General features: G+C 40.8%; 1 protein-coding gene across 1 annotated transcript in view; it reads right to left on the reverse strand.

The window, feature by feature from the left end:
- Positions 1 to 272: 272 nt before the first annotated feature.
- The window catches only part of LOC118624998 (aldehyde oxidase 4-like), a 70,809-nt gene continuing 47,030 nt past the window's right edge, over positions 273 to 24,051 (reverse strand). Inside the window, exons 20-34 of the mRNA XM_036253335.1 lie at positions 20,002 to 20,126; positions 18,403 to 18,536; positions 17,104 to 17,191; positions 16,702 to 16,788; positions 16,327 to 16,518; positions 15,095 to 15,322; positions 12,452 to 12,547; positions 10,978 to 11,106; positions 8,723 to 8,797; positions 7,802 to 7,854; positions 7,248 to 7,362; positions 7,001 to 7,066; positions 4,710 to 4,895; positions 2,351 to 2,518; positions 273 to 326 (exon numbers count right to left, since the gene is read on the reverse strand). Of these exons, the coding sequence (XP_036109228.1) occupies positions 273 to 326; positions 2,351 to 2,518; positions 4,710 to 4,895; positions 7,001 to 7,066; positions 7,248 to 7,362; positions 7,802 to 7,854; positions 8,723 to 8,797; positions 10,978 to 11,106; positions 12,452 to 12,547; positions 15,095 to 15,322; positions 16,327 to 16,518; positions 16,702 to 16,788; positions 17,104 to 17,191; positions 18,403 to 18,536; positions 20,002 to 20,126 (1,796 nt within the window). The remainder of the gene's footprint in view (positions 327 to 2,350; positions 2,519 to 4,709; positions 4,896 to 7,000; positions 7,067 to 7,247; positions 7,363 to 7,801; positions 7,855 to 8,722; positions 8,798 to 10,977; positions 11,107 to 12,451; positions 12,548 to 15,094; positions 15,323 to 16,326; positions 16,519 to 16,701; positions 16,789 to 17,103; positions 17,192 to 18,402; positions 18,537 to 20,001; positions 20,127 to 24,051) is intronic.

Genomic DNA, 24,051 nt, shown 5'->3' on the forward strand with positions numbered 1-24,051 from the left:
TTGAAGGTTCAATTTCTAGTCAGGACACATACCTAGGTTGCCAGTTTGATCCCAGGTAAGGACGTGTACAGAAGGCAACCAATTGATGTTTCTCTCTCTCCCTCTTCCCCTCTCTCTCTAAAATCAATAAGACATATCCTCCAGTGAGGATGGGAGAAAAAAAAAGATGCTAAAATTATCGTTGACATTTGGGAGACACCTTACATATTGCTCTGGTTTGAAAGTTTTAAGGTCAATCATAGACTCTTTCATTTTCTATGGAAAACATAAGATTAGGACACATGGATGGACCAAGGTGTAAATGTTGAAGGATCATCTCTGGGAATCTGAAAAAAGATCAAAAGAAGAAAAATAGCTATTAATACAATGTTATATTGAACAAACAAAACAGAAACAGACTAATAGATACAGAGAACAAACTGATGACTGTCAGATAGGAAGAGGCTTGAGCGCTGGGTGAAAAAGGTAAAGGGATTAAGAAGTCCAAATTGGCAGTTACAAAGTAGTCATGAGGATGTAAAGTACAGCATAGGGAATAGAGTCAATAATATTGTAATAATGATGTATGGTGTCAGGTGGGAACTAGACTTATGGGGATCACTTTGCAAGATATATAAATGTCTAACTACTATACTATGCACCTGAAACTAATATTATTGAATGTCAACAGCAATTAAATAAAACAAAAAACATCAAATAGGTCAAAGAAGAAAATCTGTTTAATTACTGCAATAAAATGAAAGCTGAGATTCAGAGCCACTAAAATAAAAAGAAGTCTGAATTCTGCTGGTGTGTCCATCTAGCTTTTTGTCTCTGTCCCTCTGTCTTGTCTGAAACAGTCATGACATCCGAGGTGCAGCCACATCCTGCAACCACGAGACTGAAAGCCACACACCCAGGAAATGGGAGCTGGAACACGGAAGCAGCCTGGGTCCTGATGGCATCATTGGACTGCCCTGGGCTCCATAACTTCTTTTTTGTTTCAGAAAACTAAGTTTCTTTTTTGTTTAAAAAAATGTTGTTATATGAAAACGTTGTAATTTAGAAGAAAAATTGTTTTGTTTTGTTTTTATCCTCACCTGAGTACATTTGTTTTTGTTTTTTTTTGCAATTATCTTCAGATAGAGCAGGAGGGAGAGAGAGGGAGGAAGAGAGAGAGAGAAACATGGATGTGAGAAAGACACATTGAGTGGTTGCCACCCACATGACCCCAACCGGGGCCAGGGACAAACTGCAACCGAGGTATGTGCCCTTAGTGGGAACTGAACCTGGGCCTCTCTGGCCCATGGGCTGATGCTCTAACCGCTGAGCCAAACCAGCCAGGGCAAAATTGTTTTCTTTTTTAAAGAACAAGTCAATGTCCATTTTATTCTTACCAAAATTTTATAATTTTCACATTTCTTTCAAACCTTGAGTCATAAATTTCCTCATTCTTGTAAGTTTATGTCTGGGATAAAATCCACCTTATTTGGAAGTCCTATAATTTCAAAGGCATAAAGTGCAATCTAATTTTATACCTGATTCATTTAGGCCTGCAACAAGCAGTGGAATATAGTAGTGGTCTCTGATTCTCTGATGACAGGGAGAAATGTTTTGGAAGTTAATGACAATTTCTGTGAGGAATCCTTTGGTAGTCCTTTTTTTTGTGTTTTTTTTTTGTTAATCCTCACCTGAGGATATTTTCCCCTTGATATTTATTTTTTTATTTTTATTTATTTTTATCCTCACCCGAGGATATTTTTCCATTTTTTGTACAGATAGAGTGGGAGGGAGAGAGAGGAAGGGGGAGAGAGAGAGAAACATCGTCTTGAAGGGACACATCGAGTGGTTGCCACCCGCACGACCAACCAGAGCCGGGGACAAACTGCAACCGAAGTACGTGCCCTTAGCGGGAACCGAACCCGGGTCTCTCTGGACCGCAGGCTGACGCTCTAACCGCTGAGCCAAACTGGCCAGGGCTTCCCCTTGATTTTTAGATAGAGTGGAACAGAAGGAGGAAGGAAGAGAGAGAGAAACATCGATGTGAGAGAGACACATCAATTGGTTGCTTTCCACACTATCCTGACTGGGGCCAGGGTTTGAACCTGCAATTCAGGTACATGTTCCCTTGACTAGGAATCAAACCCAAGACCCTTTGGCCCAAGGGCTGACGCTTTAACCTTTGAGTCAAACCAGCCAGGGCTAAAACTATATTCTTTTAATGTGTGCCCAGTGACATAATATTTTCATTTAAATTATTTGTATTAGTTTGCTTAACAGATATTTTCTGAATAATTGACCAGATCAGGCATCTATTTAATCTCATCAGTATAAAAGAATTACAGTAGAAGCCTCTCCACACCACCCTTACCATGTCAGAGAACTGGTCCATACAATTCATCCTGATCACCTCCGCAGTTGCTGGGCTGTTTAGGGTGAAGGTCTTGGTCAATCCCCTCTCAATTCGGGCTGCAGTCACTGCATCACGTATGGCAGAAAACACGGAGGATCCCAAGACCATTCCAACCTCACCCAACCCCTGAGAAGAAGGACAAAAGTTCATTAGAAATGCATGGTTCATTTAGGGCTACTAATTTGTGTTCACACACAAACATGCACTCACACACTCTCATGCACACACTCACTTCTTCTGGGTTTATGACCCTCAGAGTGGAGTGCATCTGAACTGCCAGAACCTACTCTCCCCATGCTGATCTGTGTGTGGGCTTCTCCTCACAGAAGCCAGTGAAAATGCCTAGGACACCAGGATAGCAGGCAGCTAAAAACTCCTGTTCCCCTGCCCAGATCAAGAAGACCAAAGCCCTTGGTGCCCTCGAGGGTACTCCAACTTGACCTGTAGATTAGCGATTTTCATCTGGTATGCCACATGGAAAATCGCTGCTCTGGACCATTTGTGTTTAACTCAAACCCACAACAAAAGAATCACAATCATTGTAGCTGAGCTTGAAAGAAGAGTGGACAGCTGAAGTTTTCATATGTGCGGACTTCCCTGGCATGTGATGGAAGCTTTTGAATGAACAGTGTGAGGGCATTCGATTTTGAATAATTCACCAATGCTCTTGGACTGATTTTTCTTCTTTTTTCCTTCAGAGTAGTCTGGTCCTTGGTCTGTGTCCAGGACTTTAGAAGAGAGATGAAACAAAGGGCCCAAAGCAGATAAAGACTGTGCCAGGCTGTGGTTTTTAATCTGAAGCAAATGTGGAGGAAAAGGTGCAGCTGGCAAAAGAAGGGGTTTCCTCTGATGTTGGGGGGATAAAGCAGAGGGGTCTTGTGCCCTATTTGGAGCAGAACTGGGAGGGGGCTAGATCCCAAGAGGCAGGGTTGTGTCAAGACAGCCTTTAGAAATATCTCTGGCAAAGCTGGGTGCAGAAGTGGAGACAGAGGCTATTCATACAAAAAGTCTCACCTTCCTCTCAACTTTGACCTACTCCTAAGAAACATAGGTAATTTCCTGAAAATCCAAGGTTAAAGTTGCCATGTGTCTGCCCAGATGTGGGCTCAGAATAGCACTTATGTTGGAGAAGTGATTTTGTACACTTGTGCTTGAGAATCTTTATCATAAGTCTATATGGGCCATTAGACCCCATGGCCAGGGAGCGTGGGTCAATATTTCTTACATCAGTGGCTATTAACACCTCAGAGCAAATCGTCCTCAGGGAGAGACTTGTTTGAAAGTTCATTCTGACTTGGGAAGGTGTGGGGAGAGGCAGTGTCAGCAAGAAAGAATTGAGTTTGGAGGAAATGTGAGAAAGGTACAGAAAAGAAGGCTCTGGGCTGGTGAAATTTGCCTACAACTTCAGTTTTATCTCACGGTGGCACGTAGCCTCATGAACCAAGATGTTTGACTTCGTGTTTTATTTACATATGTTTCATGATGTCTCTCAAGAGTAAAGATTGCTTGAGAGCACTACTCTGCCATGAGTTTGCCTCCACAACCCCATTTCCCTTTGGGATGTGCAATTCCAAGGAGTAAGCAAATTCAGGAGACTTCTTATTCTCTTTCTTTCTGTGCATGGGATAACCTGTTTCATTATTTCTTTTTTTTTTTCAATCCTCACCTGAGGACATTTTTCCATTTTTTTTGTTCAGGTAGAGCGGGAGGGAGAGGAACAGAGAGAGAGAGAGAAACATCGACGTGAAAGGGACACATCGAGTGGCTGCCACCCGCACGACCAACCAGGGCCGGGGACAAACTGCAACGGAGGCACGCGCCCTTAGCGGGAACCGAACCCGGGTCTCTCAGGACCGCAGGCCGACGCTCTAACCGCTGAGCCAAACCAGCCAGGGCTGTTTCATTATTTCTTAAAGGGGTAGGTTGTTGTGGGTTGAACTGTGCTCCTCTCCAATTCATTTGTTGAAGTCCTAACCCTAGTACCTCAGTATGTGACTGTATTTGAAGGCAAGGTCTTTAGAGAGGTAATATAGTTCAAATGAGGTCTTTAGGGTGTGCTTATAAGAAAAGGAAATTAGGACAGAGAGGGGGAGAGAGAGAGACACCTGACAGGTACATGCACAGGATGATTATGTGAGGATACAGCGAGAATGGCCATCTGCAATCCAGAGAGCAGCCTCTGAAGAAATCAGACCTTGATCTCACACTTCCAGCCTCCAGAACTGTGAGCAAATATATCTCTGTTGTTTAAGCCACCCCATCTGGTATTTTGTCATGGTCGCTCTAACAGACGAATAGAGAAGTGTTGAGTTCTTACCTTGGATGAGTAGATGGCTATGGGATTTCGGGAACGCACCAAAGTGATATAGAACTCTTCTGGTATTTCAGTGACAGTGGGGATTTTGTAGTCTTCTGGACTCCGAGAATAAAGTACGCCTTCTGGGGAGTATTTCAATTCTTCCCTGGTATATAATCCTACGCCTTGGGCAAATGCTCCTTCAACCTATAGGCAAAAATTTCACAGTTTATAAGCTTATGATGGTTGAAAAAAAATTTCAATGTGATTGAAAGTGGTGCTCTGAACTATAGTAAGCCATTCTTGAAAACACTGTGGTGAACAAAGGTTATTTCAGGATTTGGTGCTTGCCATCCTGCCTGACCCCATCCTTAGCTCTTCTTGCCCAGGTACGCCACATTTCCAAGGATTCAACACTTGTCAAGTTCTGGGTAATGCTCCAAGCCCACCAGATTCATTCAGAACTGCTTCTTTGTAAAGGCAGATTCTCCTGACTCTTCACTGCTCCTCACCTCAGCTTGTCCACTTGGCAAACTCCCATTCATCCTCCAAGTTCCAGCTGAAGAATAACTAAATCTCCATCATCCCCCTGGGTGGATTTAGGAACTATTTCCTCCAGACTCACTGCATTTGAATCCCCATCAGGGTGGCACTCAGAAGGTATTTTCCTTGTTCACCTCTCTGTCTCTGTGTCTCTCTCACTTCACTTGGTCTCTCACTGGTTTATAAGCATGCTGGGGTCTGGCCTTCTTGTATTCTGTTCTTAGCATGGTGCCTGGTACATAAATTCTCAATAAATGTCTGTTGAGTTATATGAAAAAGAAGCTAATGTTAGAAGAATGTGAACTAGAGTAAGTGGAACTGGGACACTATGTTTATTATAGTATCTGGATTTTTTTTTTAACTTCCTTTTATAAATTATTCTGGAGAGTAGATCAATCTTAAACAAGGTGGGTTGGAAGATATTTTTTATTAAAAGCCATGTTGAGTTCTATGTTCAAACCATTATGCTTTTAGTACAAAAGGTTTAAAGTTCTATTTAAAGGGAGTATCTGTCTCAAGGTTAAAAAATTGAAGGTGAGTTACATGTCGCATTTTATTGCATTGTAAAATTATAGAATAAAGTAAACAAATTTAAATGCTAAATTTGGATATTTCTAAATGTCCCTAAAGGGAAAGATTAAAGCCCAAGAGTTCCAGTCTGACACACTTCTGATTTTTTCTTTCCTTTCCTAATGGGACAAGTATAGGGTTTTCCTGATTATAACATTTCCCTTTTTGTTTTTGCTTAAGCAGTTAAGAGGCAAGACCCAGATGGTAGGAGCAGGTAGGAAGGGGAAGGGGAGATGGGGCCTAAGGAGAGCTGTGGTGGTCAAACTTTACAGACTTAAGATGATTTTCAGGTGCAGGTTAAATGTGCAGATTACATGTCCCAGCCGAGCCTAGAAATCTGGGCCTGAGTGGGCACAGGAACCCACATTTCCAATAAACACTGTAGGTGCTTTTGTTGCAGATTCTGAGGACCACACTTTGAGAAACACCGAGGGACCAATTAAATCGTTCCTTAGAAAGCCCATTGGTCAATCTAGGTAAACCAGTTCCTTAGGATTTAGGAAGGCAGGAAGCTGTTGGCAGATGAAACCAAATGTCTGTAGGGTTTCATGCCAAGCTGCTCAATCTGTCCAGCTACTCAGGTCTAGACTGTGGACCAGCTGCCTCACCTCACTGGGGAACCGGTTGGCAGGACCGGGTGAGCTGATGTGGTTGGCCCATTGGCCTCACTTTGAGTAATAAGGCTATGAAAAAAAGGCAAAGCTACACCAACAGCTGGAAAGGTTTAACTTAAAGTTTAAAAAGATTTTGGGTGCTTTAATTTATTTACTTGTGAGATAAAAATCAGAAATTCAGCAAGAGGAAAACAATTGTTTTTAAGCATTTTTTCCCCTTATATTTCTTTAAATTGTTCAGTCTATTTAAATTCAACATTAATATGAATACTAATGGAGCTTTATTGTTATGCATTTATATAATATTCCTAATTATAAACATTAATTAATTGTCATTGAAGAAAAATGAGAAGGCACGGAGAATTGTAAAACAGGATAAATCACATGTATTTCTGCCACATAAAGACAACAATTGATAACTTTTTCTTGAATTTTATTTCAATTTTTAATCTATTTTGTGTGTGTAATATATGATATATATTGCAGACTACTTGCACCAGCCATAAACATCTGGAGAACTCTGGGAAATAATATTCTGAATGGAATTGATCAAAAGTCCCCGTGGGGTGGTCTGGTACCACGTACCTGCCCAACGTCCAGGGCTGGATTTATGCTGAAAGCAATATCCAGGAAGATGTCAGTCCTAAGGAGCTGTGCCAAGATAAAACATAATGGAAAATATTATTTTAAAAATAGATCTTTACTACAATTATATACCTGACCCTGGTTCTCCCGCTGAGAGGGTCAGGTTGATCATTATTTACAGCATAGAAAATTCATCCATGTTCCTGTTCATTGTATGAAGATGGGGAACACCAGTGTCCCTCTTTACCTTGTAAGCCCCAGTCAGACAGTCGATTTCAACCTCAGAACAGGATGCTCCAAAAACACAGTATGCTTGAGGTTCACCTTCCTCCTTCTCCCAGTCCATGTACGTGTGGTAGCCTCTGAGAAGAGAAATCAGGAGTGAAAGAAAAGACACCTTCCCCCCTAGTGGTCCGATCACCTGTGGTGGTCTGGGTCCTGGAGATGTCCAGAGCGCTCACCCCAAGGCTGGAGGCCCCTCTTACCTTCTCCTACAAGGGGGGTCTTGGCGATCAGATTTGCAGGAATAGCAGTGCAGACACGGGGCGGGGGGTGTCTGTTACTGTCTGAGCCCTACCCTCTAGCACGCAGTTATTGGGATGGATGAGAGTGTGTCCCTCCTACGGCCCCAAGGAGTCCCTGGCCCTCCCCCAGATCTCCTTCCGCACCCCCTGCCCATGACTGAAAGGTTAACACTGGGCAAAGCAGAGCTCCCGTGCTCCGCAGATATCTGTTCAGATTGATGACCATATGCCAATCCCCAGCAAGTATAATCTAAACCAATGTAAAAACGTCCTTTACCTGAAATATCCCGTAGTTGACAGGCTGATGGATTCTCTGTAGGCTTTTGCAACCTGAAAGAAATGATCAGTACAGAGAAACGTGAGTGTAGGGAAAGTGGTGAAAAATTCCATGCGCGGCTTGCCTCCTTTTGTTCGCACCAGCCTCTGCAATTTCACCTCCAGTGAGATGGACGCTTTGTACAAGCCCCAGGTGATGCTTTTCAAGGGAGGTGCTTAAAGGCAGCTGCTAGCTGTGCTTTGGGACCCTCTAGTTATTGGAGTTGCATAGTGTAAAGTTGATTATGTTTTCACCCTTTTTGGCTTTTTAAATTAGGACGAGGCTAGGTCATATTCATGTACTTATGTACCTGGGCACGTACACAGGTATGTGTGTGTGTGTGTGTGTGTGTACACAGATATACATGTATATATGTGTATGTGTGTGTGTACATATGTATTTTTACCCTGCTTTTTTTTTTTTTCAAAGTATTTGATTGGCTGCCTCAGCATATTATGTCAGCTTCTCTGCTGGAGTAAACTTGGTAGAGCTGGGAATAATAATATTAATGATCATTGTAATCATTATCATTTAAAACAGAGCAATCTTTTGCTGTTAGGACTATTACCTCCATTGCTCTGGTGAGAAAACCAAGGCCCTGAGGCCAGAGGGACCTGTCTTGCAGGTGCAGTGACCAAGCAGGGGCTGTGCGCCAAGTGTTTCACTTGGAGCCTATGCTGTTACCATGCTGTGAGAAATTAGGCTCTTAAATAAGGCCAGGTAATGAACCCAGACCTCTCTTTCACTCTTTTGGAAAAGCAGAAGTAAATGCTAATAAATGCTTTGTTTCTTGAATGGGCACTACCAACCAGCCTGCGCACTCAGGACTTGTAGCTACCTGGATGTATCGCCTTCTGGCAGGGTAATAAGGAGAACACTCACCCAGTCCTCCCATCTTCCCTTTGGGTTCTTCCTGATGATTGGCTGAAGACGGGCCATAAGAATTTGGCAAGCGTTCTAAAAATAAATATTTGAAATGACATCAGAAATAAAAGGCACAGGGAATAGCAAAATGTTCAATATTGAAATCAATTCAAATGTAGACCGTCAGTTTGTGAACCTGCTTCCTAGTCCTCTAGGCAGAGCTTCTTAAACTTGAGCAATGTATGGAACCCCTTTGAATGAAACAAATATTCCTGTGGATCCTGCCTACAGCGTTAAAATTATTTTTATTATAATGTTGTTTAAATACATTCTAACATAAAGTTAGGTAGAGCCTTCTTAGAGTTATAGCTCTTTGATGACTATGAAGCAAATACCAAAATGACATAGTGTGGCAGACCAATCTATATACCAATAAAACTTAAAATAACAGCATTAATTTAGTTGATTGATAATGATGTTTTCCTGAAGCTAAATTGCTGCTTGGAACGTGGAAAAAGTCACAGCTGTTATGGCACACATGGTTCGGAGTTCAGAACGCCTACTGCGTGCCAGTTAAAGGATCCGTTTCTCTTCACTCTTGTTGCCATTAGGTTTTCATATGCACCTTATACCTTGTCATCATCTGCTCTTCAAGAAAACATCATTTACATATGAAATTCTGCTCTTATTGCCTCAACACGAAGTATACTTCTTGGTTGCAAAGGCAGGCACAGAGATTTCATGGCAGTACTTCACTTATAGTCAGTCTGAGGATGCAAATGTGCTTGTTTTTATTGAAATAAAATGAAAATCAAAACTATCAAGTAAAATCTTGACCCCTTGAGATGATATCTGCAGACCTCTGTGTGTTAGTGGGCCCCAGTGTGGCTTCCTCTCTTAATTCAAATACAGATCTGTTTACATGTGTGCCGTTAACCTCAGCCTCAGAATACTTCTCATGCCCTTTCTTGGTTTCTGTTCCTTCTGTTCTGTCTTCCCCTCCTTGGGAAATGGTCTCTGGCTTCTCATGCATTAGGGAGAACCCTGCATTCATAAATCTATTTTTACTAGTTCCTTCAGTGTTCAGTCACTGACCTTATTACAAATGGATGCCCTTCCAAAAGAGTAACACATTCAAGACAAACCCAAGTTGCACAGTTCCTGCCTGCCCAAATATCAGATGTTCTTCCTCTTATTATGACCTGACATATACTCTTGTGCATAACTTTATGCTCAACGGTCTAATGTTCTCCTAAGATAAGTTTTCCCTTTAAGAGTGTGAGGTATAGCAGAGAACATTTGTCATTCTTTCGTGACATCTGAACTCCTTTTTATATGTGGAGAATTTTTTCACCTTATATTTCTTAAAGTTGCCTCCCACTTTTGGAGTTCCAAGTTCCAGTTACCAATTTTTCTGGCTTCCTTTGCATTAGAGAAAATTTCAAAATGCACAAAAATAGAGAAAATAGTATAATATTCCCCCATATACCCTTTACCTAGCTTCAACAATGAGCATACATAGCCCAACCTCACTTCCAGCTACCTGTCTAACCTCTTCTTCCTCCTCACTCCCCTGTGTTCTCTCTGCTCCAGCCACTCTGACCCCTTGCAGCTCTCTAATCTCTAGTTTTATAAAGGATCCTATCTACAAGGGCTGCTTGCAAGGGATGAGGTGACTCAGCAGAAAGAGGCTGGAGGTGGCCTGGGGCTTAGGGTGGGGTTGGGGCAAGTCACACGTGATTAAAGCCACAGGGAAGCATTGCCCACATTAAAGTCATCAGAAGGGACCCTGTAAGGAGCTCACAATGGCATCCACAAGGGAAGGAGTCAGATATAACAAGGCCAGGTCACACCAATGGTAGCCAAGAAAGTTCTGCCTCTTTCTTCTGTGCTATCTCTTTCTTGGACTTTATCAGGGTCTGACATGTAGGCTAGGAAGCGTGCAGAGGTGGGGAATGCAGGGAGGGAAAAGGAGAGAAACCACCCCATCCTATTTCTACTGTTGGCCCAAGCTGTGAAGTAGTAGAGACACTGGACTTTGAAGTCCCTTTTGGAATTTTGGACTGGACATTTTAATTATTGAATGAGAAGGTTTATGTAAATAAAAGTGATCAATGGGCTTTTACTTATCTTAGGGTGATTAGAAAAATTACATACCTAAAACCAGCCACTTGACCTTTCTTGGCCTCAGTTTCAGTTCCCATAAAAGAAGGGCGGGACAAGGTTATTTCCAGCACTGTCATTGGGTAACTGAGAAATGAAAGAAAAGTCACCTGCACTGCCTTCCCATTGACGTCCGTTCCCAAGGACCCTGCCGTGAAGTAACTATTGGGCACCGTGACTGTGCTTGTTTCAGACAGGTGTATATACGATGGGGGGATGTTCAGCTCTCGACTAGCCACCTGCCAGAAACAGAAGAAAAACACTATTGATTCCATTGACTCTAAACCTCCCTCCCCACAAACTAAAAACGTTTAAATTCTATTTTGAGTTGAGTATAAAACCTAGCTGTCCTTTAGGGACAAACATTTAAGATAGCATCTTGGGTCTTATATGTACATTATGAGTTTGAAGGTTTTAAGTGTTGCTGTGAAAGATACATCACTTTTCTGAGACATATGGCCAACCACGTACTTTCTTTTATGCCAGTTCCATAGAAGACATGCGGCGGTATGGTCACTCTGAGACATTAGTTTAGTTCCACTCTTCAGTCTTATTGTTTTATCTTCATCTTCTTCTCATGGTTTATAGACATGTAGCAGATTATGCTTTTTTCATGGGACATTTTGTAGGCATATGGGTTTTCTTTAAAGAAGAAAGATCTATTGTCTTGGCTGGTTTGGCTCAGCAGTAGAGCATTGGCCCTTGGACCAGTGAGTCCCGGGTTTGATTCTGGCCCAGGGCATGGACCTTGGTTACAGTTGGTCCCCAGCCCTGGTTGGTGTCATGCGAGAGGCAACCAGTTGATGTGTCCCTCTCACGTCGATGTTTCTCTTTCTCCCTTTCTCTCCCTCCTACTCTATCTGAAGATAAATAGAAAAATATCCTCAGGTGAGGATTAAAAAAAAAAAAAGAAGCAGCAAGATTTATACAAAGAAGTTTCTGTGGATTTTTGTGACACTATTACGTAATATTATTTCCTTAAAGAAAATATCTTCTATTTCTCATTGAGAGAAAAGCATTGCCCCCACATACATTGTTTATTCAAATTTCATCTTCAAATTTCATCATCAACAAATTCTTATTTTGTGTTTAAAAAAGGGAAATTTTTCTACTGCAAATAATCTCTCGCTTTTTCAACAGTACTAAAAAGACTTGTTTGAATTAGCATACATAATAGCCCATCATGTGATGTTCCTAAGTATACTGTGAATTCTAAGAACATAATTTCTCATCCTATTAAATACATTCATTTCTAATGAAACTTTGCATTAACACAGTATAGATCTGAGCAGTTGCCATTAAGCCAAAAAATACTTTATCTTTGAAAACTGGAATCACATTTTTTAGACCTATGGACTTGGTTCTTTAGTATGCAGGAAGAATAATATAACATATTTTCTGAATTCTAATACCCACTTCCATCAGGCCCCTGCATTCTCGTGTTTCTGATATCAAAGTGAGACTTATAATTGACCTGTGCATTTAGTGTGATGGTATTTCTCCTGCTTAACAAGAAAAAAGTTGTTAAACTGACTGAACAGTGTTACAGTCTTCCATAGTGGAGAAAAGGGATACTTATCTCACCTGGATCATTTTGGTGTAGAGGCCTTGTCCAAATTCACAGCCACCATGAGTCACCAAGACAGAGCCATCCAAATAGATATGGACTAGAGCGGCGGCCTGTTAGGGAATAATTATAATACCAGTTTGGAAAACCTTTTGGCCAAATGTTGCCAGTGAGTTTAGCTGAGGTTGCCATGAACGGTTTGCTTCATTGAGTCAATCTCTCATTGTTGATACTGGTGAAGAAAGCTGCTATTGGTGGCTATAGACAACCCTGTTCAACAACCCCTAGACTTGAAAACCACCACGTAGATCAATGAATGGTGGCTCATCTCCGCTCCCACTATCTACTGCCTACTGGAGGCCTTGTGTGGTTGCCTTGGAAGCTACCTCTCCAAAGCACCACCTGTATAATATTTTATTATTCTTTCCCCTTGAACATAAAAATTAATTTTAAAGAAAATAAAACCTGTATAAGTAAATTTCCAGGCAAAGCTTCCACTGGATACTAGGGGAGCTGGAATAACCTTGAAATGTTTTAATAGTTTCCAAATGCAGCTGACCTTAAAAATCATGGTGGGGGAAGGTTAAGGTCCATTTCAATTTCAATTCAGTTGAAGGTTGGAGGTAAAACTCAAATACTTACTATTTTTTTTTTAAAGCTTCCAGGTGATTTTGATGATTGGTAAGGTTTGGGATCCATAGGTTTAGTCCAAATTTTTTACTTTTTATGTGAAGGAACAGAAGCCTAAGAAGAAGAGGTTCGGCCAAATCTGGTGCCTAGTCTGTGGTCAAGTCAGGAATGGAACCCACAACTCCTAAATTGGGCCCATCGTCCTCCACACCCATGTTGTGCTGCCTTCTTCAAACTAAACGCTGTTGTGCTTCTCTGGGCTTCAGCACGTGGCTCCAGGAACCGGACAGAGAATGGAGGGAAGGAGGAGGCTGGACTATGTTGGGTGGACTTTTTCTTTAGCAATCCCCATCATGTGCTCATGCGCATGGCCTAGAGCCCTGCCCCCCCCCCCCCCGGAACCTTGATCCTCATGTTGATCCTTATGCCCCTATCACTACCAATTCAAAATATCAACTAATTCAATTAATTTCGACCTGGCCAGGTGGCTCAGTTTGTTGTAGTGTTATCCTGTACACTAAAACAAGTTGCAGGTTCAATTCCTGGTCAGGGCAAATACTTAGGTTGTGGGTTCAATCCCTGGCTGGGCCTCGTATGGGAGGGAACTGATCAATGTTTCTCTCTCTTTCTCAAATCAGTAAAAAGAAAAAAGAAAAACATATAAACTAATTTAGTTATGCCAGTCTCCTGGATTGGAGACTGTAGTCTCAGGACCATCAACGTCTCTATAGAAACTTTTAAACTTAGTATTTTCATCTAATGACCATCTAACAAGAGTAATGGATGACCATGTTCAGTGGGTATTGCCACATGCTTTCAGAGCCTATCTTAGATTTTATGTTGATGATTGCATAAGCACCAAGAAGGATTCCTTTAATTGATGGGCATATTAGAGACAAGAGGTGAGACAATGACTCATTACACCCTACATAGACATTTAGGATTAAGACTTCAAAATGACTCGAAACACAGCAGCAGCCAACACCACTATTCTTTTGTGAGTGAGGATTTAGTTTTGGAAAAGCAACATCACCCACCACATTAAGTTCATGTTACTATTTTGAATATTACTGGTATTTATAGTACTATTTTTATTTAATTTCCAAATTCATTTGTGTTTTATAAAGGCATAAGAGCTATAAGAAGCTTCTTCTTTGTTTGTGGTCATACACAGTTAAATAACATTAAAATAACAATTCAAGCAACTGTTGAGAGTCCATAGACTTTTTCCCTTCAAAAAGGGTCTGCATGTTACTCTGGCTTCAGAAATATTTCGTAGGGGGAAGGACTGATCATCAGCTCCAAGTGTGCAGTGCTCCTGGCCTTCCCCTCCCTTCTTATTTTGCTTTCTATCCTGTTAGTGGACTGTGTGGAAGGGAGTGAACAGAAAGTAATTTTGGTAAGAGACAGATCGGACATCCATCATCCATACCATGAGGAGATCTGTTTTCTCTTTGCAAGGGTTTGATTATGGGATATTTCAGAGATTGATGGGGGATAGAAACAAATAAATAAGTAAATAAATAAATGTCAGAATCAGAAACAGAACTTCACAAAAAATTGTTTAAAGTGAAACTAAAAATAAGGCACAGTAGTCATTGAGGTTTCTGTGTGAATGGAGAAGCTCTGTCTGTTCTCATGTGTTTTCGAAAACTCTGTCTTCAAGTGACTCTACTGCTGTCACTAAGAAATCAGGAAAGAGAGAAAGGGATTCTCTTGTTCCCTCCAATTATTCATGGACTTGAAATTTGACCCCATACCTGAATACTCATTTGTGGGGCCCTGCGCAAAGCCAGACCCTTGTGCGCTGGACTTTAACGGTTGACTGCTTTCTGAGGTCCCGGTACTGTGTCGCACCAAGTCTTCCCTGATACTGTGGTCTCCAATGCTTGCCTAAACCCATTTTGCTTCCTCTATAGAAAACTGTCCCAGTTTCTTCCATGTCTGGTAGTGGCTCATTACTGTCTTTTTCAGACAGCTAGTCATGTGGAAAAGGACTTTTGTTGAAAAGACATCTCTCCCAACCTCACCTGATTTAGGTAGGTCTCGGGGGACCCAATGGTAAATTTCATGGGGACCACAGCAAGCCCCCTCTTCTTCCAGTAATTATTTTTGTTAAATTCCTCAGCATTCATTTTCCTAGCATAGAATGAAGATTTCTCCAAACACTCCTTCCAGCATTTTCGCAAGGGCTCTGGATTAAATGTCTGCTTATAGGCTGTTTTGATAATTCTCTTATACATGTTTATTTCTTTTACCTGAAAGAAAAGAAAAAAAGCATTTTAAGGATACATGCTATTCCATATGTGAAACGTGTTTTTGCTATATACCTGACGAGAAGAAAGTCTTTCTAAAAAAAGAAACAACTATTTAAATGGCTATAAATATGCACATGTAAATGTAAATATATAAACATAATAACAATAATGATACTAACAGTGATACTAACAATAGGAACTACTAAATGAACACTTTATATGTTCCAGGCTGCAGGCTAAGTGTATGATCTCGATTAACTTTACAATAACTTAGAAATAGTAGGCATATTATGAGTCCTGTGACAAGTTTTGTTGGTGGTGAGACAAATTTCTCTTGACTCAAAATACTTTTACTTCTGCACAATATTTATTCTTAACTGTTCTCAGATTAGCTCCTCAAAATCTGGACTATTGTAGAATGTTTGCACAAATGGCTGTAATAATGCCAATCTCTTCATTCATGCCCTTGGGTGATTTCACACAGATTCTGGGATTGGCCATGTGACTAACTTTGGACAATGGAAAAACACATAAGTAATGCAGGCAGAAACTTGAAAAGTGCTTGTGCATTAGGGCTTACCATGTTCTTACTACTCCTGAAAAATCTATGGAGCACTATGAGAACTAATCTGGGCTAGCCTACTGGAGGATGAGAGACCCCGTGGAGCAGAGATGAGCCTTCCCAGCTGAGACATCGCTTAGACTAATCAATCAATGACCATTAGATTTGGAAGTGAATCTGTCTTAGACCATAAAACTCCAGTAAAGCTGACCCAGACCAGAAGAGCTATCTAGCAGTTGACCCACAGAATCAGAAGAAATGCTATTTGTTGTTTTAATCCACTGTTTTAATAGACTTGCTACACAGTAAAAGCTTACTGATACGTAGACAATGTACTTTCTTTGAATCTTAAAAGCTAACATAATGCTATATGTAGGTGCTCAAGATATATTTGAACCAATGATGTTAGAGTTTTGTTAGGAGATTCCGACTGATTACCTACCTCTTCAGCGAGTAAGTTACATTGAGATGCCACAGCAGTTATGTAATTTTCAACTACCACTGCAATCTGGACAAAGCTAAATCCTCGAAAGGCAGTGTTGGATGGCAGATATGTTTTGCAAGCCCTACTCCGGCACCGAAAGTTAGGAATATCATATGTACTTTCAGAGTTCAGCACAATCATCTCTACCACCTGAATTAAAACAAAACAAAACTTTACATTTATCAAATATTCAAAACCACTTATCCAAATTTTATCTCTAACACAAACACTTTACAGAACTTATCTAATTTGTAAGACAAATATTCATGCAAATAAAGTGTGGCACATGCAGCTCAACTGGTAACCTAAGGTAATGGCATGTTTGTTACTTACCGTAGCAGACAGATCAAGAGTGCACCCGCCATTCAAGTAATATTCAACATCAGCAGCTTTGATCACACCATTGTTCATGAATCCAATCTGCAAAGTGATATAAGAGAACCATTGTCTCAGTAGTTCTTTACAACCAGACCATGCCGGACATAAACACATATGATCACAGTTGTCAATCCAGATCCAGCTTGTGATCATGATTTGATATGACCGTCATCAGAGGAAAACTGAGGATGGTGCCCAGGTTGACCAAATAATCCCAACAGAAAGTTCTGATTAGTTTTGGGGATCATCCAAATACCCCTTTCAATTGGTATGGAATTTAGTAGTTATCTTTACTATTGATTGTTTGTCACTGGACAATGTTTTAGGTAGTTTCCTAAAATATTTGCTCTCACTCACTTTGTATTTTCCGAGGATTGGATGACGACCAGCAGTTATCAGCATGTCATCACCACGCTCTAGAATAAACCGAATTGGGCGGCCAGTCCTGTAGAAAGAGACGCTGTTAGTATGCTGGATGCTTCATAGAGTTGTAGAAACATGGAGATGGCAAAAGGGACTGGAAATAATCTGGTTTAGTGGCTTTCAATAAGGGTAGTAACATACCTTAAACAACATTTTGGAAGTTTGTGGGGACATTAAGATGTAAAACAAAACCAAAACCTATTACTATTATCATTCTGATTTAGTCATGCTTAAGAATTTTGATGTTGAAATGATATATTATTTAGTTATGTTACTTTTATTTCTTTTTTATATTATATTAAGGGATTGTATGAATGTTTTGCAGTTATGTGTATAGTAGGTTCTAGTATTATGATTTTCACTTTGGGTATTAAAGGGGGCATTGAAATGATTGCCATAAGGGGAATGTTGATGCTGAAAGGATTGAGAACCAATATCCTGTTGAGCTCTATCCCCCTTTCATGCAGACTCCCCTTTCATAAAGTGCTCACAAACTCTTCTGGCCTCGGGGAGGGTGCTCACAGTGCCTGCACACCTGTGCTTATTGGACCATCTTTGCTATTGTTGCCAATGAATGAAGACGTTCGCAGTTTTTCTTTTTGTAGCTATAGCCTGGTATAAGTTAAGTTTTTCCTAAACATATTTAATGAACTTTGGTAGGTAAAAGGTTCACAAAAGTCATGGTTATTCCTATGTCTGGTTATTCTATCCTGATGATGTAGAGGCTAAGTGAACATTCCCAAGCAATAGTAGACCCTGCTGTATTTCATGATAAAATGTGCCCTTTGTAAGGTTGGGGCTTTGACCCTCCCTCCATTCAGCCACCTCAGCTTGATTTATTTTAACAATTTAAAACAAACATTTTAAAGAGTGAAAGTCAATGCCGTTCATGAAGAAGTAATACATAGTTATGTCTGTGCAACCTGTCAAAATGTATGGCGATTACATTTACTCCACACTATCTTGTGAGACAGGTTGGTATTACATTCTCCACTGAGGAAACTGAGACTATTTACCTAAGGTGACCTTGTTGGTGAGTGGGCAGAGTAGGGCTTGAACACAGGTCCTCTGGCTCCAGGTCTAGAGTTCTTTCACCCACATGCTAATCTCACCTTTTGGAAATGAAAGGCTGTGACCAGTGGAATAAGACTGGGGGTGGAGGGCGGGAAGGATGTGGGTGGCATTTGTCCTGCCAGAACTTTTGACATTAATAGCTGTCACTGCAACTCTTACTTGTTGGCGGCCACAGCACTGACAGCTCCTAGCAGACTGGGCTTGGTCAATTTCCCCCCAAATGCTCCTCCAGCTCTTTTCATGTGACAGCCAATTCTATTCCTTGGGACATTTAATGCTGCAGCCACAAATTCCTGCAAGAGATAAGTCCCCAAAGCCACATAAGAGCAATTTAATAGTTTATTTCCTCATCCACGTACTTCCTTTCTGCCCAGTAAAAGAAATTTAGTAATTTCACACATGCAGCATTTATAGAACTATGCAACCATCATTACAATCTAATTTTTCAACATTTTATTGTCTGTCTTTTTGAGTAAAGCTGCTCTAGGGGGTGTGAAGTGGTATTATTGTAGTTTTGATTTAAATTTCCTACTAATGATGCTGAATATCTTTTCATACACTTATTAGTCGTTCATAGACATTCTTTGGAGAAATGCCCATTCAAATCTTATGCTGAGCCTACTTTTGATACTGTCCCAAGTTCTGGGCTGTGAGCTATGAGCTGTGAATACTGGTGCCCCTGGGAAATGCCTGCTGTTATGGAGCTGACTGACTGTGCCGTAGGGGATGTTGATGGTAGATACTACTGGTGATCTTAAGACATACACTTTATCCATTCAGAGCCCAGAGACACACACTGTCTATGAAGAGAGAACTCAGAGGTGATCTTTGTCACCTTCCTCAATTTACAGAAAAAGATATGGATGCCCAGTGACTTGTAGCTGCTCAGAGGTAAAGCACATATCTCCACACTCTTCTGTCCAGTTGAAAACTTGCAACTACGGAAGCTGCAGCATATCGCAACTCAGCATCAGTCCCTTGCCATTTCACTTTGCCTTGAATGGCGGTTGGTAGCTTCCTCCTCACATGGAGACCACCCACCCCTTTAAGACCTCAAGATACCAACTCACTGTGTTCTACCAGAAAGCCCCCTCCTTTTCCCTTTAGTGATGCTTGTCATTGCTCCTCCTCCTGGGATCATTATGTAAGTGTTCTCCTGTGGCCGGCACTGTTCTAGGACCTACCACTCCACATTTCAGAAGAAGGGAATGTCAGAGATTTCCTTTACTTGTCTGGGCGTGGCAATGCTTTATATATCTCAACCACTAGAACAGGACTGAAATTCACATGCTACTGTGCTGGGCTGAAATGTCTTGGAAATGCAATCAATTTACATGTGCACAACAAATACATGAACACATTCATATAGAGAAGCAACTCAAATTAACCACAAAAAAATATTTAAGTACACATGCACTACCAATTCATATAGAAAAGCAATGCAGATGCAATGCAAAGGAAAATGTAAAATGTCATACTAAGATTACGTTTTACACTATCAATTGTCATATGGGAAAGATGAACTTTGCCCAGTATTTTGGAAGGGAGCAAAAATTTCAGATGTCTTTAAAAAGTCTGACCATTTAGGGAAATATTTGCATACTTTCTCCTTTCTGGACTTTAGCTAGTGTCGAGTATGCAGGGAGCTTGAGATGGGGGAGTGGGAGCAAGTGAAAGGCCCCTGGAGAAGAATGCCTGGTTGTAAGGGCCTCATGCTCTAGAGTCATCTGGAGTCTCATTTACCACAAATACCGTTACCTGCACTTGGGTTGGATACTGTGTTCCAAGGTATAATACCATTTCTTTATCTTCGTGTTTTGGGATAGCCAGGATAGTTTGTGTTTCCATGTAAAAATGTTCCTGTCCTTCCATGTGGACCTCACCTGTAAATAAAAAATACAGGCCAATGTTTACTTGAAAGTCCCACCACTATCGGAGGCTTTCAGTGGTGTTTGGTGTTTTATAAAAAGCAAGTTGCTCCAGCTTATGAAGAACTGGACTTTATATTATTTGGTTAAACTACTTTTTCTAATTAATCCTCACTGTGCCCAACCATCTGTGTGACCATGCATAATTCACTCCCTTTCTCTTGGGCTCAGTTTCCTCACCTGTCTAGTAGGTGGTGCGATCCATGATGTGCTAGATTTGAGTACACAGACTCACCTGGTCACATAGCCAGGCTTTGTCACCCCCTTGATCAGTGAGTTTGGCCAAGTTATTAAAGCCTTGTTTCCTTGTCTATAAAGTGTGGGCAATAATAATATATAACTCAGTTAGGTAACATTAGAATTATTGAGTCATACCCTGGAGAAATAGCTTGCTAAAGGACACAAAGGTTTAAAATGTTTCCTACCTCTTTTACTACCTGTTCTTATTGGTTTATCTGAGATTTTTTGGCTTGATTAAAATATCCTTATTATTTTGCAGGCTGCACCAAGAGAGGCATCTGGCTCTAGTTTAAATATTTGGAGGGTGGTATTTTTACTTTAAAACTAGCCCAAAGATGCCTGTATAGTTAAAATAAGTAAATTGTTTTGCCATGAGTCAAAGGATTTCTTGAAATTATTTCTTGGGTCAAGAGAACATGAGTCCTCCCCCAAATAACTTTGTGTTTAGCATGTATATACTGACTTTCATCTAAACTCAAATTTATTTAACACTTACATAGTTTTTACAATAGGTTAAGTATTGCTCTGAGGCATAGCACTTTACAAATCATTCATTTAGTCCTCACACCAATCCTATGAAGCAGGTATTATTAGGAGACTGAGATATGGAGAAGTTAAGTAAGCTACCCAAGGCCACACAGCTAGTAAATAACAGAGCTGGGATTCAAGCCCAGGCGATCTGACTCCAGGATCCATGCTCTTAACTACACTGTTTCTCTGTGTCGGCATACTCTAATTCTTTGTCATTTCTGCCCAAATTCCAAATTCCCTCCACATTTCAAATTTTCCACTTGTGCTAAAATTTTAAACTCCCCAAGTCCTAAATGACAAAGAGCTAGCATCTTGTGACTCTAATGCTCTTAGGGTGAGCATAAAAATCAAAAGAAAAAATATTATTGTGGTTAAGAATAAGAGACTTTGGGTCATCTATTCTTGGGCTTCAGTTCTGGCTCTACTGTAAACTGAATATGAGACCTCAGTCAATTATCTAACTTTTCTAAGCCTCAGTTTCTTCCTCTGTTAAAATGGAGCTACTGATACGCATTTCTTCTCAGAGTTGTTCTGCTTGCATATTAAGCAGTAGGCAGTAAACACTTAGGAGCTTAAAATAGATTTAATAATACTCATTTCTTAGAGTTGTTGTCATGATTAAATAATGTAATACATGTAAAATGCTTAGCATGGTGTCTGGCATAGTAAGCACTTGATAAACATTACCTGATAGTATTATTATTACTAAGTAACCTTTAGCCCAATTTATAGGTTTTATAAAATCTCACTTACTTTCTTTTATGAAGTAATGAATGTTTGGCATAAGTTATGGATACTGTCAAACCTCTGAGCATCTCTCTGACTTTCCTGGTTGTATCTAACTATTATTCTGAGGTAGTGAATTATTTTTATAATTGAGAGGCAGTCTACATTGTCTGCTTAAACAGAATGCTGTTGTGGAAACAGGTGTTCTAAAGATCTTTCCCAGGTTACACCAAAAGACAAAAACTTATGGCACTTGCCATTTTAATTATTTAGAATTAGGTAATAGATCCTGTGAGAATCATTATTTTCTCTTACCTAAGACCAACCAGTGGTGATACTCATAATAAAGGCAGTTATGGCTCTCAACCCTGTCCACAACGTAAAATCACCCACGTGGGGGACTTAAAAAACATACTGATTTTCTGACCCTATACTCCAATGTCCTGATTTCATTGGTCTGGTGTGAGATTTGGATATTGGTATTTTTTAAAAATCATATTAACTAGGTTTTAGCCAGTGCAGTAAGTCAAAACAAACAAACAAACAAACAAAGTATCAGGGTTAAAAAGATAAATAAAACTGTTATGATATGATTTATAGATAGAAAATGCAAGAGAATCCATAATAGTATTTAAAATAGTAAGTGTAGGACTTCGGTCAAGATGGCGGGTAGGTAAATGCGGTTTCGCGTCCTCCCACAACCACATCAAAGTTACAACTAAACTACAGAACAACCATCATTCAAAACCACCTGAAATCAAGCTGAATGGAAGTCCTACAACTACGGAATTAAAGCAGCAGCCACATCCAGACTGGTAGGAGGGGCGGAGGTGGACGGGCTGGTCCCACACCCACATGTGGCGGATAAAAATCAGGAGGACACCTCCGCTGGGAAGGTCCTCCCTGAGGACTGAGGGGTCCCTGTCCCACACCAGGTGCTCCGCTCAGGGTTCCAGTGCCAGGAAGAGAATCCCGATAACTTCTGGCTGGAAACACCAGCGGGAACTGAGGCTCAGGGAGGCTGAAGTGGCTGGAGCCCCAGGCAGCTCCTCTTAAAGGGCCTGCGCACAGATTTACTTGGACTTGCTCCCTCTAGGCTTGAAGGGGAGGCAGCTCGAAGGGCGCTGGAGACATACAGGGAAGAACTGAGCTGTTTGGCATTGGAGCAAGGGCTGGAGAAGCGGCTTTCTCCAGGACAGATTTACTGTTGGAGGCCTTTGTTCCTTTGGTGAGCCCTTCCCTGGGGCTGCAGACAGCCTCCATATCTGGGACTCCAACAACCTGGCTCACACTGGTAGCCCGCAATTGTGATTCCCTGAGGCCCTACCCCACCAACTTTGAGGCCCACCCAAGCTGTTGCCAGTTGTTTAACCATAGGATTGGCCTGTCTTGGATCCTGCTTCAGGTTTTCCTAAATTCTTTCAAACAAGCAGCATCTGGTCTCAGCTAGCCACATACCTCTCTCAAACACAGAGAGGCAGCCAAAATGAAGAGACAAAGAAACAGGTCCCAAATGAAAGAACAAAACTCCAGGAAAAGAACTAAGTGAAATGGAGATAAGCAACCTAACAGATGCTGAGTTCAAAATACTGCTTATAAGGATGCTCAATGAACTTAGTGAGGGCCTCAAGAGCATTAAAAAAGACCAGTCAGAAATGAAGGAGGCACAGTCAGAAATGAAGGAGGCACCGGCTGAAATAAAGAATTATTTACACAGATTCAATAGTAGAGTAGGTAAAGCCAAGAAGCAAACCATTGATTTGGAACACAAGGAAGCAAGAAACACCCAATCAGAACAGCAAAAGGAAAACAGAATCCAAAACAATGAGGAGAGTGTAAGGAGCCTCTGGGACAACTTCAAGCATGCCAACAATCGCATCTTCTTCTTCTCGCAGAAGAAGAAGAGAAAGAACAAGAAATTGAAAACCTATTTGAAACAATAATGGCAGAAAACTTCTCTAACTTGGTAAAGGAAACAGACATACAAGTCCAGGAAGCACAGAGAGTCCCAAACAAGATGAACCCCAAGAGGCCCACACCAAGACACATCATCATCAAAATGCAAAAAGTTCAAGACAGAGAGAATCTTAAAAGCAGCAAGAGAAAAGCAGTTAGTCACTTACAAGGAAGTTCCCATAAGACTGTCAGCTGATTTCTCAAAAGAAACTTTGCAGGCCAGAAGAGAGTGGCAAGAAATATTTAGAGTAATGAAAAGTAAGAATTTACAACCAAGATTACTCTACCCTGCAAAGCTGTCATTTAGAATTGATGGCCATATAAAGAGTTTCCCAGACAAGAAAAAGTTAAAGGACTTCATCACCACCAAACCGTTATTATATGAAATGTTGAAGGGTCTTTTTGAAGAAAAAGATAAAATATATGA

The sequence above is a fragment of the Molossus molossus genome, unplaced genomic scaffold, assembly GCF_014108415.1.
Source record: "Molossus molossus isolate mMolMol1 unplaced genomic scaffold, mMolMol1.p scaffold_m16_p_11, whole genome shotgun sequence".
NCBI classification, from domain to species: Eukaryota; Metazoa; Chordata; class Mammalia; order Chiroptera; family Molossidae; genus Molossus; species Molossus molossus.